Raw genomic sequence first — 20,508 nt, 5'->3', positions numbered from 1 at the left:
ACATTCGTGTCTGCCTGTTTAAAGGGATAGTTCACCCAAAAATTAACATTCGGTCATCTTTAGGGAAAACAAATACTACGGGATGAGATGCGTTTGGTTACTAGCATTCTACCAAATATCTTCTTTCGCGTTTAGCAGAATAAATAAATTTAAACAGGTTTAGAACAATCTGAGAACGAGTAAATGATGACAGAATTTTTAATTTTTCCATGAACTATCCCTTTAAGCAAACTGATCCAACAAATTTGGTGTTTATTGAACCCTTATGCAGTCACCCGCTCATGCACACCAAAAATAAGGCACGAAGTGAATTTCATCTATATCACAAAACAGGTTTAATTTAATATCTCTTTATTTTTTAAAATAATTAAACATTTGTATTTCTCCGACCCTTTTTTTACTTTTGTAACTGTTGATGTCTGGGATCTTAAGCACAGTTTCATTCTGACAAAGCTCACCACAGAATCAGTCCTCCACAATCCCAGAATTCCCCTCTCACTCCCTCCCCCATCCCCCCAATCAGCAACTAAGTAAAAAAGGAAGAGAGAACAAATTCCACTTGGTCAAAACAAATCCAATTCCAGACAAAAAATAAACCCGAAACAAATTAGAAGTGAAACCCGAGAAAGAAAGAAAACTAAATCCCAAGAGGCTGTGTTCAATCTTTCCTCGTTATATACTGGATTCTCCTAAAGAAAAATACGCTATAGGTTCTACTAGATACAGAGTATCAAAGTACTGCATTCAGATACAGCATACAGGTACTTAACACTGTAAGAAACTCCCTCGCACACTCCGAGGCAGAATGTGCGTGTGAACGTGCAGTTCCATTTCTCGTGACAAGCATCTCCGGCTTGGCGCTGGAATTCTGGATACCTCCTCAGATGTGTGTGTGTGTGTATGCGTCACTGGTACCAGTACCGGACTGGCGCTAGAGTCCAAATGCGTGAACTAGGCGGCACCTTTGGACAGAAAAAGAATGAAAAGGGAAAACGCATGGGCGTGTCAGAGCTGGTGTGTAATCATGTTTCTGTGTCCCCTTCCTCTTCTCTGCAGGTAACTGCGTAGTGTCCCTATTGAGAAGTCTGCAATCCAGACCTGCTGCATTTATCCAGATCTTAACAGATGATCCATTGCACTGGGGTCAAAGGTCAAGAACATTTTTGTTTCAATACAGGACATCCATGTTGCAAGAAAGGGAGGTATAGGAGAGGGGCGTGAAAAGAGAGAGAGAGAGAATTGGGCTGGTGTTGTTCTGTAAGGATGGGTGAGGTATGTCAGATTGGCGAGCTGAGATTCTCCGTTTGGTTGTTGATTTCATTCATTCGTTCATTCCTCCACAGTAGTGGTTCGATTCAGTCCTACTGTCCGTTTAAAGTCCTTCCCCCTCCAGTGTGGTTTTCCTTTTTTTGCTCGTTTTCTTTTTTTAACTGTGTTTTCTAGTCACGTTCTTATTACGGCATAATATTTTAACGGGGGAAATAAAGGAGATAAAATAAAGTTATTTACAGTGCTTTTGAAATAATGAGACTGACGAGGTGAATCTACAGTAAAGTAAGTCGCACAAATACAGAAAGGAAAATAAAGGCCAACGTTCCGAGCGTGTGGTGGAGGCGTTGGGAAAGCGTTCAGGAGGAGGCGCGTCGTTAAGTGGGAATAATTCCGTCGCTTTGGAAGCTTCTCTTCAACTCCAAGTCCTCGAGCCTCTTCCACAACTCCTCTCTCTCCTTCTCTTTCTTCTTCTCCCTGATGATGTGCAATGAAAACAGATAAGACTCGGAATGTATGTTTGTTCAATATAAACGCATACACGTTTTCCACGACAATAAGGATTCTTACCTCTGACGATCTGATTTGTAAGTGGATGTGAGTTCATCAAACAAAGTGCTGTTCATTTCCATGAAGGCTTTCAGAACATTATAGACTAAAGCTACTATGGCCCTGAGAGCAAAAAACAAAGATCATTTCCATCATCATCACACAAGAACATTCAATTCAGATTCCAACATACACTGGAGATTGTATATTTGTGAGAATTATCTGATGTTTGACTCACGGGTTCCAGTGCTCTTTTGAGATCCGGTAGAGGCTTGTGAACATTATGGGAAGAATCACGTTGGAGTTTTCCTCTATCAGACTCATAATGTACTCATTGTTCCAGTAGTACAGAGCTCTCTCGGCCACCTGTACACACATACACAAGTATCACACCTGCCACTTCATATACGTACAGTGAGGGAAATATTTATTTGATCCCCTCCTGATTTTGTAAGTTTGCCTGTCTATCATTTTTATGGTTAGCTTATTTTAATTGAAAGAGACAGAATATTTTAAAAAATCAGGGGGAAAATGTTATATAAAGGCTATAAATTGATTTGCATTTCAGTCAGTGAAATAAGTATTTGATCCCCTAGAAAAAAAAAACTTTTTACTTGCTGAAGAAACCCTTGGCAAGCACAGAGGAAAAACATTTCAGATAGTTGGTCACCAGGTTTTCACATGTGTCAGGATACATTTGTCCACTCCTCTGTCAATCTTTAAGGTTTCTTGGCTGTCGCTCAGCAAATTGGAGTTTTAGTCTCCTTCACAGATTTTCTATAGGACTAGGGTCTAGAGACTGGCTAGGACATTAATGCACTTCTCCTTAAGCCACTCTTTGTTTGTCTTGGCAATATATTTCTAGTCTGCCATGTTAAAGGCACATCCATGACCCATCTTCAGTGAATAAGTTAAGGGATGGTGGTGAGATGGTGGTCTAGTGGGCTAAACCACTGAACTGGTAAATCAAAGGTTCTTTTATATACATAACAAGCTGATTTAGGAGTACTTTCTTAAAGTGATGGGACTAATCTGTGGTCAATATAGGCACATAAGTAATCTGTGGAGCCAGAATTCTTGCTAGTTGGTAGGGGTTCAAATACTTATTTCACTGAATGAAATGCAAATCAATTTATAACATTTACATAAAATTAGATTACATTTTCTGTCTCTATCAGTTAAAATAAACCTACCTTAAAAATGATAGACCTTTCATTTCTTTGTAAGCAGGCAAACTTACAAAATCAGCAGGGGATCAAATAAATATTTCCCTCACTGTATATCCAATATATCATTTAATATCCTGATTAATATTTAATTTACTGTCAGATCACACTGGGTTCACACAGACCTGAAAATGTGGGCTTGAGACGCATCTGGAGATCTGTTTGAAGAGGTGTTCCTGGATCTTCACAAACTGTGTGGGCTCAATCACATCCAAAATCTCCTCCAGCTCTCCCAGGTACATGACCTACACGCATATCAATGCAGACATCAGTCGTGTGAATCAGAGTTGGACACAAAAGATACCACAGGAGCCCTCATCAGTGGCTCTATTGTCCTGAAATCATGACTGATCAACCTCATGCTGAGATCTCAAAAACTCTAGCTCACCTCTTTCTGACTACAGGTTTTCGGCCAGAATTTCAGCAGACCTCTGATGACCTGTTACAAACAAGAAAACCATCAGAAACTGTGAGACTGGAGGAAAGAGAAGCGGAATATATGAAAGGCGGTTAATGTAAAGACCTTGATACTTTAGCTAACAAAAAAATGGAAAACCCAAAAAGGACTTGACAGTAGGGGTTGCACAAACTAATTGACAGTAATGTTCTGCTGCAATATTTAAAGCTTGATATCGACAAGTCGCAGGTCATGTGATTTTTTCGACACTGTACCTTTAAGAAGACGGCTGAATGTTCCAAGGACAATGTGTCTCGTTTTCGCCTGCGACATTCACAATTTGTTCTGACACCGCAAAAGCTCACAGGTAAAGCCTTACGTTCAGTGTGCTATCTTCTACACGCTGATCTTTTAATATTATAGGAATTTTTTGTACTTGTTCCCCATTTAATAAAACATGAAAGAAACAAGATAAATAAATAAAAATCTCATTCTATTGGCTGTTGTCTCACTCCTTTTGTAAGTCCACTATGATATAGCGTCTGCTGCATTAGCATAATAAATGTATTGACGTTGTTCTAAAGTCAGAGGCAGTCACAAACAAACAACACATTTCTCTGTTGTTTCATGTATTAGTGCACATGACCCTATCAGTTGATTTGTTATAAATGTCAGGGAAGTTTGGTCTGTACACATGCTTCTGATCTGAAGCAACGTTAGGCTGCAGTAGAGATCCACCTGCTGTTCTTTCACTGCATTGTCCAGCTACCACTGACCTTGCGCTCTAAAATAGTTTTATTTTATTTTAGTTGTTCTTGTGCAACCATATATTTAGAGGCTATTTTGTGCAAATCCTGCCATTCACCCATCAGATCTTGTTGCAAAACATTCCCTAGCCCTTATTTTATTTACTAATGACATCATCGACCAGTCAACATAACTTTATCAATAATACTTGACTTAAAAACAAGAAGGCCGTTCAACCCCTACTTGATAGAGAAAATTTATAGTGCTTACCGGTTCTGTCAATGCAGGATCTTTCTCTAGGAACTGTACAATACAATAGGCCAGCTGCAAAAACAACACAAACAATCAGGTCAAACCAACACTTCACTGTACATACAGATGAAAAACATCCAGAAGTCATGACCATGGGAAACACGCATGCGAACATGGGGCAGTACCTGTGCGTGGAAAAGTGAGAGGCTCTTGACGGTGTGAAGAGGAATCAAAACTTTCACCAGAAACTGTTTGTGTTCAGCCTTCAGTGGCAGAGCGAAGCCATTGATGATGCTGAGAGGACAAAACAGAGCTAATGTTCACCATTTTGGCATAGCTTGGATTTAAACTGATCTTTCTCTTTCTCATCCCCATGCTTTTATTGCTTGGAGAAGAACCGCATAAACACTCTTGAAATTGTTTCTTTTAGATTTTGTCAAAAAGGAGTCATTGTGGGTTTGCAACACAATGAGGATGATACAATAACACTTTCCTTATAGCTTGAACTAAACCTTGAAAACTTCAGATACTTACATAATCAAGATAACCTCATATATCCTCTCTATAGGAAACTCCAATTATGCAGTTATGGTAATTAACTGCAATTATGTAATTGGCATATTTGTGTGAATGACACAAACTTGCACTGAAACATTCTTAAAATAACAAACAACTCAAGCAGCACAAAAACTCACCTGCCCAAAATCTCCAACAATTCTGCCACCCCATTGAAGTGCTCAGTTTCATAAACAAAACTAAAAAGAGAGAGAGAGAGAGAGAGAGAAAGAGTGAGTGAATATACTGATTGCACGAATAAATATTATGTAAACCAGTCATTTAGATCATGTGTAAGATGTCTCACCGTAGAAAAATATTATTTATCTGTTTTCGTATAAAAGCTCTCAGGCCCAGGAATTTGCCGTAGATTCTGTGTAAGACTGTCTTCAGGTAATCTCTCTCCCTTGGGTCTTCGCTGTCAAACAACTCTAGAAGCTATCAGGAAAACATACAAAAAGAGCAGAAATCAAGAAAACACAGAGATGAACAAACACAAGGAAGAGAATGAGGAATAAATAACCCTTAGTATGCAATGCCGCCTCACCTGTAAGACAAATTTCTGATCTATGTACTTTTTTGCAATGCTGGGTTGAAACTCCTGACTCTCCAAAAAACGAATGAAGAACTCGTACACCAGCTGAAAAAGAGAGATAGAAAATAGAAGGGTATGTTATTTAGTCATTTAAACATCTGTTCTTAAAACATGTATTATTAAAGCAGAGAAGGGGACGGTTAAACTGGGTCAAATGTCACGGTTCAGTTAAGGTTAAAAGACACACCCTGACTACCATCAGGGGTCGTCTGCATTGTAAAAACAGGATTGAAAAGACAGGAATACATATTTGGATCATTGTTTTTAGGTTATCGTGTTTGTTGCTCGGAATAGGTCACGAAACCAGGGATTACTAACGAAACGAACGAAAGAGGAGTTTTACCAGGAAGATTCTCCTTGAGATATGCATCTCATTTCTAAAGGAGTCCTGGAGGCATACAGCGAGTACACACACACACAGAGCGGGTCAGAAAGAGTGTATGTAGAAACACACAAACATGCAGAAACAATGACAGACTGCAGCTCTACATTAGGAGAGAGGGACCCGAAATGAATATCAGCATTTGAGCACGCAAGCAAAGAAAGAAAAATCACGCTTTTGACTTTATTCTAAACCACCTCACACACCTGTAAATGTGGCCACGAGGCTTCTAGAGTCGGTTCATCCTCCTCTGGGTCAAACTCATTACTGTCACTGGGAGGAAGAGTTCGGAATATATTATAGGACACCTGAAAAAAGAAAGAGATTCACAACATTTTCTGATTTTTTTTCCAGTTGATACATGACAAAACATTGATGATAGATCAAAATCCATTTCACATTTAAAATGTGAACAAGCCTTGAATAAACATGTAATCATCCATTAGCGTTAAATTTAATACAGATCCCATTATAGTTATCGTTTGATGTGAAATTATAGATGTCACCATTGTCAAAGTCCAGCGAGTACAATTATTTTATTTAATAAAAGGGATGTTTCAGTAATTTGACCATACTCATTGTAGTAGAGTAGGCGGGGCGAGACCGTGGTTCGAGTCCGGTGAGTAATTGTGAATGAGCGCCAGCTGTGCGCACACCGGGCTCGAATCACGTAGGAGATTGGGAGCATATAAAAGGAACGAGCGACCGGACCGTCGGAGAGAGAGGACCGGGCCGAACTTGTGTTTATATTTGTATTTATGTTCTAGTGTTTTGTATTTATGTTTTGTTCGTAATTATTATTATGTTATTATTTATATTAAACGTTTAAATGTTTGCCGGTTCCCGCCTCCTTCCTTCCCTTTTATGGAGATTTCTACACTCATATTATAACTTATACCTCTAAGCAACAGTTATGATATGGAGGATAATAAAAAGAGGATGCTTATGGCTCGTTTCCAAACCATCATTTGTCATTTTAAATATCGTACAGTGGTCTTTATTCTGAGATATTATCGGTCAGTGAGATTTTAATATTGTTACATCCTTAATAGATACCCCTCCGACATGTAACCGCTTACGTGGGTGATTTGACAGTGCGTAAACTCACCATTTTCACAACCTCTGGGTAGGCCTGTTCCGTGAGGTATCCTCTGCTGACCGTGACATAATCCACCAGCTCATTGAGGGTCGAGCGCTTGTATTCTTTCATCTTCAGGTCTGACAGAGTGTCCATGAAATCAAAAACCGCACAACACTGCTGAAGCTTCTTCAGGAACAACTCCGGCTGCTCCTGAGCAGAGACGTCTGTGCACAAACACGTACAAGAAGGACTAAATTAATATCACAAAAACTTCACACGTATTAACTCAGAATTGTGTGTTCATAAAAGCACTTACATTGAACCGGACTACCTAAATTCAGGATGCATTTCCATACAATGCCAAATCAATCTGACTTAAGAGAATAGCTGATAGTGAGATGCATTTAGGGAAATTGTGAACAGTTTTTTTTCTATTTTAATGTATGGAGGAGAGATCTGACGGCATGAAAATCAGAGATCAGCGGTCAATCTGAACTATAAAAAATATGTGTTTTACATTCCTTTTCAGTGTTGATCATCTTAAACACGTCAGAACACATACATACACAAGGCATATATACATATATTTGTCTAAACTTTGATTATAGACTGTTTCATCAAACGTGTGCACGCCTGACCCCCAGTTAACCCCGGTTTGTATTTGGCTAGTGTCTAATAACATTGCTATTGATATTTTATTTAATATATGTTAATATCAATTTGTATTATTATTTAACTGTATAATAATTGTAATAAATAAACAAACCATATGTTCATTTTATTCAATAAACCAATTGTTGAATGGGTCTCGTAGTTCGGTCACATTTACACAAACCGTATGGTACATTGACATCTAGCCGTTGAGCTTGGTATCGGAGTCTAAATTTGAAACATTGGAGTGTAAAGATTAGCCAAGTAACGGTTCTTCTCGGTTTCTTTTGATTGTTATCAGAAATAATCTATAGGCAATCTTTTGTTTGTGAATGTGTACTGAAAGTTCAATTGGGGTAACAAGAGAGCCCATGCGAGTTTTATTTGACATGGAATTTATGAAACACATATGAATTTCTAATGTCTTAATTCATATGTGTGAATCGTATCCCGAGTTCTGTATCGTTAAAAGCATCGCAATGTGAGCTGAGTGAATCGTTACATCCCTAGTTGCAAACCACAGCGATATGCACATTTGCAATTTTACAATAATTCTGATATATACTGCAGTCATAATAACTAATGTTACTAGCCATAAAGCTATGATAAAAAATCATGTTTGGGTCTCTAATATTTAAAAAGCACATGACTCCTCCTGACACCTGTCAAATACACAAATCTGAAACGCTAAACACAACCCTGTAATAGAGTGTTTCACATTTGGGCACCACAGACTGTTACAAAAAAACTGTACTATGATATTGCAGACAAGAGCGAGATGCAGAACCTCCCACTTAAACCGAACACCTAAATGTACACAACACAAACCACAAACAGCTAAAAACACAGAAAGACAGTGGATAACAAAGTCAAGATTGACTTTGAATAGCCACAGCAAACTCATTCAGACTAGCTCTAATTCTGACCTCTAATCACATCATCACTCAACAAAAAAACAATACAAATACTGAACTTCACCCGAAACTTGATTAACTTCAGACACTCACCATCATTTTGGCGTAATCGATTGAATCATTTGCTGTTGTTTTCCATTTGTGTCTACAATGAATTCCTATTGCATTCAATCTATTAGTCCAAGGAACTTGAATTGTTTAAACAGAAAGTATAAAAGGTTATAAACAGCAGCAGGTCTGAAGCCAAAGGGTTCTTCAGAGAGACATTGAATGGTTTGGGGAAATGGATCTCCAGTAAGCAGCAACAAATTCATATTCAGTGACGGCATGTGCTGCTTTACAACACACACACAACATGTACACGATAACATACGCACAAACACAGTTAAAAAAATTCCGTGGGGAAAAACCCCTCTTCGGAGGAATGGTGGTCTTGGATTACTCCGCGAAAGTAAGCTATGCGAGTGTGTGTGTAAAAGAAGAGAGTACTGATCACAGAAGTGTATAAAGTTGTGTGTCTTGTCTAAGTTACTTAAGCACAGCATGTGCAAAGTGTGTGTATGTGTGAAAGAGAGAGAGTTGTTCTGACAGGTGGGATCAGCAGGTGACTTTCACAGAGCCAGAAACTGGGAAAGAAATGTACTGCATGTATCTAATGCATAAACAAACAACTTGCCCACTGACAACCACACATACATATCAACTGTATATTAACTACAAAGCAAACTTAATACCGGTTGTCACCGTTTCAGTAAAATTTCAGACAGTATAGCCAACCATTTTGATGTTCTTTTATCTAAAAAGATTTCAGTGTCAAGAAGAAACCCAAGTAGACAGAAATGTCAAGACTCATACAGGTGGAGTGCCACAAGACAGCTAAAGGCAATGGCTCTTCTAAATGAATCGGTCCGATTTAAGATGGAATTTGAGTCTTGAAAAAAATGCATCAAATAAAGCAGCATGTTGCACTGCATGTTCAGATTTGGATGCAGTCACAAATAATAATGCCACAACAATGCAACCCAGTTCATGCTGCACTGTAAACAATGCACAATTTAAAGAGAATACAACAATTCATGTCCACTTCAGCATGTAAAGCAGCTTTGCATACAATTCATGCACACATTCAAAAAATGTATACATTTAACCCTATGCAGGTCACAAACACAAACGTTTTCAATACAGATCTTAAGCACAAATTCTGAACACGGTGATCTCCAAAAGAGGGAAGTCATGTTGTGTGTGCTCAAACTGACATGTCTGAACGTTTTGCACCAGAGTTGTTATAGTTTTGATTTTAGTTTTATTAATATTTTAAATTGGCTTTTCTTTTACATTTTTGTGTTAATTTAAGTTAAGGTTTCAGCAATTTTGGTATATGTTTTTATCATTTATAATTTATTGTTTTTTTATGTTGCTATATAAGATTAATTCATTTTTATTTTAGTTTTTTATTTAGCTTTATTGTTATAATTTTACTGCTTTAAACTTACTTCAGTTTATTTTTCAGGCAACATTTCAAGTTTTCCTTGAGTTACGTTTCTCCTATCATTTTTAGGTCAATATTTGATTTGATTTCAATGATCATTTTAGTTAACTAAAATAACCTCTTTCGGCACCTGAGAATAAAAACACCTCATTGTTTGAAATTATTTCTAACAAACAAGAGCTGGGCAGACAGAACCTACAAATCCGAATAACGACATTTGAGCCAGCAACCTGCTGGACCAAAATCCTCACCATACAGCAAAAACAATAAAAGATGGAGAACTAGAGAAAGAACAACAAAATATTATGCCACACCATATCTTCATCATCACTCACTTCAACAAGCTTTTTTCCAGATTTCTTTCTTCAATCTCAATCAATCCAGGGAAGTTGGTGACCAAAATTCATTGATTCATCGATTCATAACTCATTGATTCGCAAATGTATGTATGTGTGTACAGTGCAGAGAGCTGTAACTCCAGAGAGAAACACATGAGATCAGATGTCAGAGCGCCGAGCTGAGCCCACGGAAACTCGGATGGGCTCTGCGTCCAAAGTTCTATTTTTGCCCTCCTCGTTTTAAACTCTCCAGCTCGCAAGGTCAGAACATGAGGAGGAGGGGCTTGAAGATGGGATTGGAGAGAAGATGATTTGTCAGTGCGTTTGGTGAAAAAACTAACACTGAGTGCCCCTCTGGTGGACAAGTCTGGAACTTTATATGGACACAGATTTTTGCTAGCTTTTGCCTTTGTCCTGCATAATGAGAGCAACTGGTGTGATGTGATTTGCAATAAGTACACATAAACCCAAAGCATTAACTTCAATTTCTTATGTAAAAAATAGTAGAGTAAAAAGTATGTAGAATACCGATATAGACGGTTTTAGCCCATTTATTGTCAAATGTCTGTCTCGTCAGGAAACAGTTATGTTTCCACAGCACCATCTAACGGCCACTGAGACACATGTCAGTTTGATACTTCTATTCAAAGAGTGCATAAGAACCCACAGGACATTATAATGAAATGATTTATAAAAACTCCTGCTGTAATCTGACTTGGAAAAGGTAAACTGTAAACAAACAAAAATGATAGAATACAATAAACACAGACAATGAATGCGTCAAAAAAAAGAAAAGAAGGTAACATTTTACTTAAAGCATGTATGTACAATGCATTATATAGAGTTATTAAAGGGTAAAATGGATTATAAATCTTCATAATGTGTGTAGTAAGGCATTATATGTAGTTGTAAAGAATTATAACCAATTTAAAATGTGTAGTGTTATAATGAATTGCATTATTGTTATAATGTATTAACTGCAATACTGTATTACAATGCTTTAAAACTACTTTTATAATGCATTATCATACATGCTTTACAGAAAGTGTTACCGAAAAGAAAGTCCTTTTATCATTTACAGTCATTCCAAACCTGTATGACTTTTATTCTGCAGAACACAAAATAAGATACTTTGAAGGGTGCTGATAACCACAAAACAATAGACAGCATTGATTTCCATCGCATACACACAAAACCGAAACAAGACATTTCTCAGGATATAATTTTGCCGTTTCACAAAAGAAAGAGCCATGTACATGTTTAAAAGCGGTAATATGGTGCAAATACGTGTTTTTTTGTGTCTTTTGTATGTTATAAGTTGCCCATGCATGTAATACACACGTAAAATTGCAAAAATGTAAGTGTTGGAAAAAAGAGGCATTCCTTCTAAAAGCGAATGCTCACCCAGACCTGCCTGAAACGCCTCGTGTAAGCGCACCCCCACAAATCTATGTCAGTTTGTGGTATGATTTGACTAAGGCCGCCAAAATGTATACGGGTAAGGTATACAGTAAGGTGGGTGTACCTGTCAGTACAATTGCTTTGGAACCTGATGTTTCAAATATGGTAAGAGTCGTTACATTTCCATCACACGCTTGCACTATTCGACCAATCACTACGCACTGGTTAACAGGCCAATCATAGTACACCTCGCTGTTCAGAGCGATGAGCTTTGTAAAAAATGTGTGCATTTCAGAGAGGCGGGTCAGAGAGGAAATACAACATGCACGGTATGTGGAAAATACAGTGTTTTTGAGCCTTACATCTTGTATACACATTGCATTATATCTAAAACAAACGATAATATTAGTTTTAGCCGTGTCATATGACCCCTTTAATGACAAATATTTATCCTTCGAATTATGCCAAACTCTAGAATACTGGGAAAACTGTGGAGTGGGGTACAGCCTTCAGACATTGTTGTGGATAACTACCACTTAAGCTACCATGTACCTCATGTGTACTGAAACAGGGCTTTAATTAGCCCATCATATCTGTCACTCCCACACCCATCTTTCTGACCTTTGAGTGACCCCGGCAGGGGGGGGGGGTGCTTTGAAGACTGCGGGGTACATCCTTCCCATAATCCTTATTGTGCATTCTGCAGGGGACAAAGGTCAATGCTAACGAGGCAAAGCATTTTCACTTCATCACACCTGTTCCCTCTGTTGGTTCATGAGCGATGAAGCGTGTTTTTGAATCAGTGACTGGAACAGATCCATCTGAATCAATAACTTTATCTGACTTAACAGCCAGTTTTACAAGCTGAATGACAACAATAGCAGACTGTACTTTTGCAAATTTGCCTAGTCAGTTGCATGCCTGAAAAATTTCTAGACTGATTAAATCAGATTTAAACCTATGTAAATCAAGCTGGTTTCTGATTTGTGTGAGCCCAATCTGATGTGTTGTTCAGATGACGTTAACATAGCATGTGGTTCAGTTCTAACTGCTATGTAGAACAGAGGGACACATTACTAAGGTGTCTCAAAGCACATTTTAAAATGCTCGAATATTATTTTCTCAAAACGCATATTAATGGTGTCACGGTTAAAAAAAAATGTATGAGACACAACATACAGTGAGAGCAATAATAGTTGATCGCCTGCTGGTTTTGTAAATTTGCCTGCTTACAAAGAAATTAAGTGTCTATTATTTTTATGGTAGGTTTATTTTAACTGATAGAAACCGAATATCAACCAAAACCATATTTACCAGGTAACAATTTTTATATAAAGGTTACAAATTGATTTGCCTTTTAATCAGTGAAATAAGTATTTGATCCTCTACCAAATACCTCAGATTACTTATGTGCCTATATTGACTCAAGATTAGTCCTGTCACTTTAAGAAACCTTGTTATGTATATAAAAGATGCCTGCCAACAGAATCTGTATCTTCCTTTCCAACCTCTCCACCACCATGGTCCAGACCAAATAGATTTCAAAGGATGTCAGGGACAAGATTGTAGACCTGCACAAACCATGAATAGGCTACAGACAGACGCTTGTGGTGAGGTGGAGACAACTGTTGGTGCGATTATTTGGAAATGGAAGAAATACAGAATAACTATCAAATGCCCTTTGTCTGGAGCACCATGCAAGATTTCCCCAATGGGGTAAAGATGATAATGAGATCAGCTCAGAACTACACAGAAGAAGCTTGTTAAGATTTCAAGACAGTTTGGACCTCAGTTAGCAAGCAAACCATTGGTAACGCTATGCCACAATAGATTGAAATCCTGAAGCACCCGCAAGGTCCTCCTGCCCATGGAGGCCTGCCTGGCTCGTCTGAAGTTTGACAATGAACATCAAAATGATTCAGAAAAGGCTTTGGAGAAAGTGCTGCAAGACAAAAATGTACTCCTGTTTTTGGAGGGAGAGAAATGCTGACTATTACACAGGGAACACCATCCTTACAGAGAAGCACAATGGGGGAAACATTATGCTCTAGGGCATTTTCTCTGCTACAGGATGACTTCAACGCATTGAGGGGCTGAGGGATGGGCCCATGTACTGTAAAATCTTTGACTGGATCACTGAAGATGGGTCATGCATGTGCCTTTAACATGGCAGACTAGAAACATATTGCCAAGACAAACAAAGAGTGGCTTAAGGAGAAGTGCATTAATGTCCTAGCCAGTCTCTAGACCCTAGTCCTATAGAAAATCTGTGAACTCCAATTTGCTGAGCGACAGCCAAGAAACCTTAAAGATTGACAGAGGAGTGGACAAATGTATCCTGACACATGTGAAAACCTGGTGACCAACTATCAGAAATGTTTATTTCCCTCACTGTATTAGGCAAATGTCAATCTGAACAATCCCTAAAGATGATGAACTTTGATTTAAAGGAGTGTTTCAACAATGTTTCATTCTGACTTCTTTACAATGCTAAACATGCTTATCAAAAAATTAGTTGGAGGTATGATGTAGTATTTCTGTGCTCGATAGATTCCCTTAAGGCTTGTATATGTTTCGGAACGTTTTTCGAACATTACATTTCCTTACGTAACAACTTCTCTTAGTTCCTTATTGGACAATTCTTCCGGAAAAGCACGCCAACGCATCAACCAGCAAGGGCAGGAGAAAGAGCACACCCATCAATGTTCTTTGGTTCGCAAAATTCAGCTGTTTGTTTGTTCACTGAATTTCAATGAGGAATGTTATATAAATGTGTATATTATGCTGGATTTGCAGATCGTTTCAATCGTGATTATTGGTGCGGTCACAAAGATGCCGGACATGAACCCCATATGTCTTTGTTATGTTGGCAATCGTTGCTTGCATGCATAAGGTAAACAACACAAACCTATAGTGAATCCACAGTTATGCAGGGATAATGCGAGGATGTATTGTGTGCTTGTGCTTAAGTTCCACCCCCCGCACGCGTAGTCGCGTACAGGAGGCCATTTGTTTTCGGAAATAATCGTACAGCTGTATCTGTCTTTTACAAATGTTATCAAACTAAAGACTCTTAAATGATACAAAGTATGCATTTACTACTCTATAGGTACTCAAGATTAATTTGAGATTGGCAAAAACTGCGTGGCATATCTGCATTAAACTTTCACAATGCAAACTGTCTAACAAGCACGCTAAAGCATCACTTACACAAATATATAAACAAACGTATAATTGTTATTGCATAAACTGCAAAACAAGAGTTGTGACGCATCCAAAGATTCAACGCCTTTGGCAACACAGTGTTGCCTTGTAAGCACACTCTCTGCACTGTTCTTTGATGAGTGAATGATTGTATTTTGCATTCATTTATGATGAGAGGTGAACCGACAAAGCCTCTGTGGGAGGGCAGTAGCCTGGACAACAGCCAATCAGACGCACTTTAAAAATACTAAATCAACCTGTATGACTGCTCTGCACACTCACAAGGAGTAAAAGGTTATTTGGTCAAAACAAAACAGTTTGTTGGAAGTCTATTTAAAACTACATTTACAGCAGACAACAAAATTAGCTCTGCATCACTTCAAAAGTTATTTCTGCGTTTGTTGAATGAACAAGTTGAGTTTCAAAGATTGCGTGAAGAACTCAAGAAGGAAGGCATTGTTTATATATGTCTAAGAACAAAGGCAAGAAGGAAGATAAACCGAGTCGGACTACTGGACAAATGCAAGGCACATGACTGAATCCACACAAGCACATTTTTGCTCTTTCTCTCAAACAGTGCACTAATACAATCTCTTCAGGCATATGGCCAGCTGACACAAAACTCTATGTCTCAGCTCTGATGCACTCATATCTGTCTGTGTAAGATGCCTGACAGCAGGTAATCTTCAAAGAAACCTAATTTCCTTTTTTGCCTGCAAACACAAGCACTAAAAGTCGTAGAAGCTGAGGCACAGTGTGCTTTTGGACATGTTGCACTTGCTAATTGCACTTCTGGTTAGACCAAAACTACATTTCGTTACACTGTACTTGTATATGTGTAATGACAATAAAGTTGAATCTAATCTAATCTAATGTTGGCTTCTAGGATCCCAGGTCATGCACCGAACCCGCACACCATACTTTCCTGTCTACTTTCTTTCAACTATCCTATAAAAAGAGTCCAACTTAACAGGATTTTAGTTTGTGTCTCCTTAAACAACATAGAGTGATTCATTAAACTAGGATGCTAACGGCATATAATTTATAATCTACGTTATTTGCATCACATTCATTGGGATTTCAAAATTAATAATAATAGATCTGGACAATAATTGTGTATCCTTAAAAGTCAAATTCCTTAACAGCACACTGTTAGTTGTCATTCTAGACAAGCACAGACAAGTTGAGATTTACACTAAAGCTTTGCTAGACATTTCACAATCTTACAGCGTAACTTTATAAAACTATGATCCCTTGCACTCTGAACAGATGCCCTGTTTGGAATTGTATACTAAAATTATCTTAGAAAACTGCCGTTACCAATAATAATGTATAATGAGCATTGTTTACAAATGTTCTGCATGCATGAAAGAATAAAGGCTACATTTGCCACAATGGGAAGTATATAATCGTTTACATTTACTGAAATGTAACAACACGTACTACTGATGCTGTTTGAATCATGATTTCATTCAACTCGTATCAAATACAGGGGTTACAAAAGACTAGTTAAAAAAAGTGTTGAAACACCACTAAATAAATAAATGAATAGTGGTTCTGAGACTGTTTAGATGTGTGCGAGTGTGTGTTAAAGTGTCACCTTTGAGCAGGGGAAGAGGCGTGAGCTCAATTGGTTTGCCCTGAGAGCGGAACTGTGAGGAACTCTGAGAACGCTTCTGCTTGGCCTTTCGGACAGACTTCCGGGAAAATCCGTCTACTTTATCCACTGATGGAGGAGTGGTGGCTGCGGAGGACATAGCCCTGAATAAAGAAAACGGAAACATTTCGATATTCGTCACACAAAATAATTACTGCAAGAAAATATTTGCAAATTTAAACAGAAAATGCAATCAATTAATAAACTGCTATAGTAATTTCAACAGAGCTTAAAGGCGGTGTGTCCGATTTCCAAATTACGCTTGTTTAGACAAAGTCGGGACGAGTACCAAAACAACCTTGTAGCCAATCAGCAGTAAGGTGCACAGTTCACAGGATGGACGTTAGTCGAGCAGAGCGCTGATGAAAGCGAAAGATGGGGATGGTCTGTTTTGGTTATTTGAACATGAACAATGGCTATGAGAAATCGGACATCCCACCTTTAATGCAATGGTATAAAATAAAAATCTAGGCATTTATGTATAAGTGACAGAACTGGGAACTCTGAAAAGTATCATCAATTTAATAATCAATCAAGCTTTACGTTTATGCATTTGGCAGATGCTTTTATCCATAGCGACTTACATTGCATTTTACTATACATTTATATCTGAGCATGTGCAATCCATGGGATCGAACGCATGACGGTGGAGTTGCTGGCACAATGCTCTAACCACTGAGCTACATGAAAGCTTTAAAAATAAATTACTTTGCTCGAATGGGATATGATGTGCGGAAAATAGCAGGACAAAGTCTGTTAACTTGTATTCCACAAACCTACAGGTTTCTGCTCGAGTTTCATCAATGGTATAATTACAGAAGATACTCACATACACCTGTCATGACTTCTGCATGAGAAATCAGTTGAGCTTGAGACACAAAAGTAAATGTGAGAGGGGACTTACATTAACTTAATTAAACTAACCCCTCTGGTAAGTTAAATAGTGCTTGAAAAACTGGTTTTGATCTAAACTACTGCTTGAGGTGCGACAGCCAGTCAGTGAACAAAAAACCAACTACCCATGATCTAAATTGGATGGTCCAACTGCCTGCATTTTAATCCGAACATTCAGAAAACATTGATTTTGATTTCCAAGACGTTTACGTTGGCAGCATCTCACGTCTTTGATGTCAGCTAATGATAACATCCCATTATGCTGCACTGTGTGGCATGAACAAACAATGGCACCTTTTTTCCAAGCCAAATGACAGGCCTCACAGTATCACTACCTGTAAAAGAAGAAACTCTCTAATATCCAAAATCAACGAACTTAACATAAATAACAACTCCACACAGAGCACTGACTGAAACAAGCACTCATTGTGGTTCGGTCCCTGAGAATATCTCTAACGAAAAAAAACAAATCTGACGAAACCTGTTAAGAACTTTATATTTCAACACAGTTTGGTGAAACAGGTGTTATTCCTTATTTCTAACAGATATGATTGGTCAAAACAATACATTTATATAAACAATAGTATTACAATCTATGGAATTTATGAAAAATAGAATTTGTAAGAAACTTTGCGATATTGCACACTTCCAGACTTAGGAAAGCTGTGCTTTTGGTCAACTTGTATCTGTGCACACAATTTCTTCTGAAAAAAAAAACAATATTCTACTTCAACGTTGAGATCACAGAAATAGTGATAGAAATATATTGGGCTTCAGATCAATTTTATACATTAATTTAGTCACAGAAATAAATACATCTCGAAACTGATTATAATTATTGCTGACAGAACTTTCTTCTGTCCTATAGGGCAAATAAAATAACACCCCGTCGTAATACTACAAAACTACTATCACAACCTGTATCAAACAGTAACCTTCTCAAAGACCAAACCAAAATCTACATCTAAACAAGAGAAACACTAAGCAAATTTAAGAAATCTGGACTTATCTTTGATATCTGTGCCATATATAGTATATGCAACAATCCAGCTTATCTGTTTAGTGACCTGCATGTATACAGATGCCTCAGGCTTTAATCACAAGTGACCATACACACAGTAACTAAAATAAAGAAACCATTCAAGTCCAACCATGCATTCAAAACAAAATTTAACTGATAACATGGCACTTATCTCAACTAGGTGATCATGACTCTACCATTAGGTTTTTAATACCATATACCATATAGCACCAGTCTGGCTTGCATGCATGTCGTGTTATTGTTGGTGATGAGATCTCCAGTGCCTAACAGCTGGGCAGATGAAGTGAACTAGACCATGGAAACGGGGCACAAAGTCACAATGCCACTTAGCCGATGCAAGAAGTCGGCAAAAGCAGCTAGAGATGCAGGTTTATGATAATTTATGATGTTTGATCTACCTTAACACAAACATATATAAATATATATATAAACCAGAACCAGTTGATAGACTATTAGATCTGCATCCCAAAACCACACCAACAAAAACAACAGATGAAGATTAAGCATTCTTCATGAACTTTCCCTGATCCACCCTTGCAATTTTTGTTTTACAGATCGACGTGTCAAATGTGTTTTAGTAACATTATTTCCCCCCACTTTAGCTACACGTACTTGTATATGATGCTTTCGATCCAAATCTCATTTTAAGGGCTAACGTTACGCTGTTAAATCTGAACCATCAACGCGAGCCGGATGCAAACTTGAGCTGCAAAAACCTTTAAATATTCAACTTACCTTGATGTTTTCGATGTGAGGACCTGGTTTGAGTGTTACTAAGCGTCTTTCCTCCTTCAAAGCCTCTCGAAGCAGCAGGAAAAGAAAAAGAAAGACACAAAATCTGTTTTGGCCTTAAAAACTGCCAAACCCACAGCAATAATCCCATCAAACACTCAAATTTCCGACGATAGAAAAATATCCAGTTGAAATATAATCATTCCCGGGTGTTTCTTTATATCCACACGCTAAGATTATATGGTGTTTTTATCCAGAAAATATAATTTATTAGGAAAAATCTACCCTTTTTCTCACTATTGTCAATACCGCTGGGCTAGGTCCATGGCACACATAACACGGACGCGCTCTAGCCTGCTGGGCCGGGTTCGGGCCTACAGCGACACGCCATTGGCTGGTTTGAAGATTCCTAAAGACACGATTGGGGAATGTTTATGTCAATCACCAAGCAAAGGGGCGGACAACCTCCGAGGCTTCTCAACAGATGAATAGAGAAGTTAGGTTGAGGTGTGTGCGAACAGGAAAGAGTCGCATTACTACTATTATATCTCATTTATATATTTCCAGAACATACTTTACATTTAACATTAATAATACATAAATCGGACTTATTTGTCCTCTAGTAATGCTAAAAGCCACTGTTCTCTCAAAAGCAGTCTATTTTAAACAAATCTATTGTTAAAAGCTAATTATGGTATAAATAAAACTGAAGCCACTTGTTTTCCGCCATTGATAACTGAAAATGTATTGACAATAGTGGGCATTTTCGGAGGGGGAAGAAAAGGAAATACTTCCTCGTTTTAGGAATGAAGTTAAACCTGTGTTACCATGACCCAACCCTTATGAGGAGCGACTCATTCCGATGACGAGCAGACATGGTATGACATATCAACAGCACATCATACGTGCATAGTAATATGGTTTGCTTTACGTTTGGCTGCGGATTCATCTGCACAACAGGAAATGTGTGTGCACGCGCCCGCACCCACGTCACGGGGGCGCAGACGTACGTCTGTATACGCAAAAAGAAGGCTCAGCACGGTTTAATTTATTTTTAGTTTAAAATGGTTTGTTAATTTATTTTGAAATGGTTTGTTCATTCGTGTACTTGATTCTTAAAATAGTTTATAATT

General features: G+C 38.1%; 1 protein-coding gene across 1 annotated transcript; it reads right to left on the bottom strand.

The window, feature by feature from the left end:
- Window positions 1-404: 404 nt before the first annotated feature.
- Window positions 405-19,716, bottom strand: LOC130431694 (serine/threonine-protein phosphatase 2A 56 kDa regulatory subunit epsilon isoform). The gene is made up of 14 exons (XM_056760853.1): window positions 19,379-19,716; window positions 16,651-16,811; window positions 7,081-7,277; window positions 6,179-6,280; window positions 5,543-5,635; window positions 5,303-5,433; window positions 5,136-5,195; window positions 4,626-4,734; window positions 4,459-4,512; window positions 3,433-3,483; window positions 3,170-3,289; window positions 2,057-2,184; window positions 1,840-1,941; window positions 405-1,746 (listed from the first exon to the last, which is right to left on the bottom strand). Exons 2-14 carry the CDS (start codon window positions 16,805-16,807, stop codon window positions 1,647-1,649), a joined length of 1,404 nt encoding a protein of 467 aa, XP_056616831.1. The 5' UTR covers window positions 16,808-16,811; window positions 19,379-19,716; the 3' UTR covers window positions 405-1,646.
- Window positions 19,717-20,508: the final 792 nt, after the last annotated feature.

This window comes from Triplophysa dalaica, chromosome 11 (genome assembly GCF_015846415.1).
Source record: "Triplophysa dalaica isolate WHDGS20190420 chromosome 11, ASM1584641v1, whole genome shotgun sequence".
In the NCBI taxonomy this organism is placed as follows: domain Eukaryota; kingdom Metazoa; phylum Chordata; class Actinopteri; order Cypriniformes; family Nemacheilidae; genus Triplophysa; species Triplophysa dalaica.
This window is presented reverse-complemented; position numbering and strand designations above follow the sequence as displayed.

Bases quoted from the DNA above. Each gene is read 5' to 3' on its own strand.
- LOC130431694 (XM_056760853.1), bottom strand. From the start codon at position 16,807: ATGTCCTCCGCAGCCACCACTCCTCCATCAGTGGATAAAGTAGACGGA. The intron at 6,281-7,080 runs GTGAGTTTACGC...TTCTTTTTTCAG, and splicing joins ACCCAGAGGTTGTGAAAATG to GTGTCCTATAATATATTCCG. The intron at 2,185-3,169 runs GTCTGTGTGAAC...ATGTGTGTACAG, and splicing joins TCTCAAGCCCACATTTTCAG to GTGGCCGAGAGAGCTCTGTA.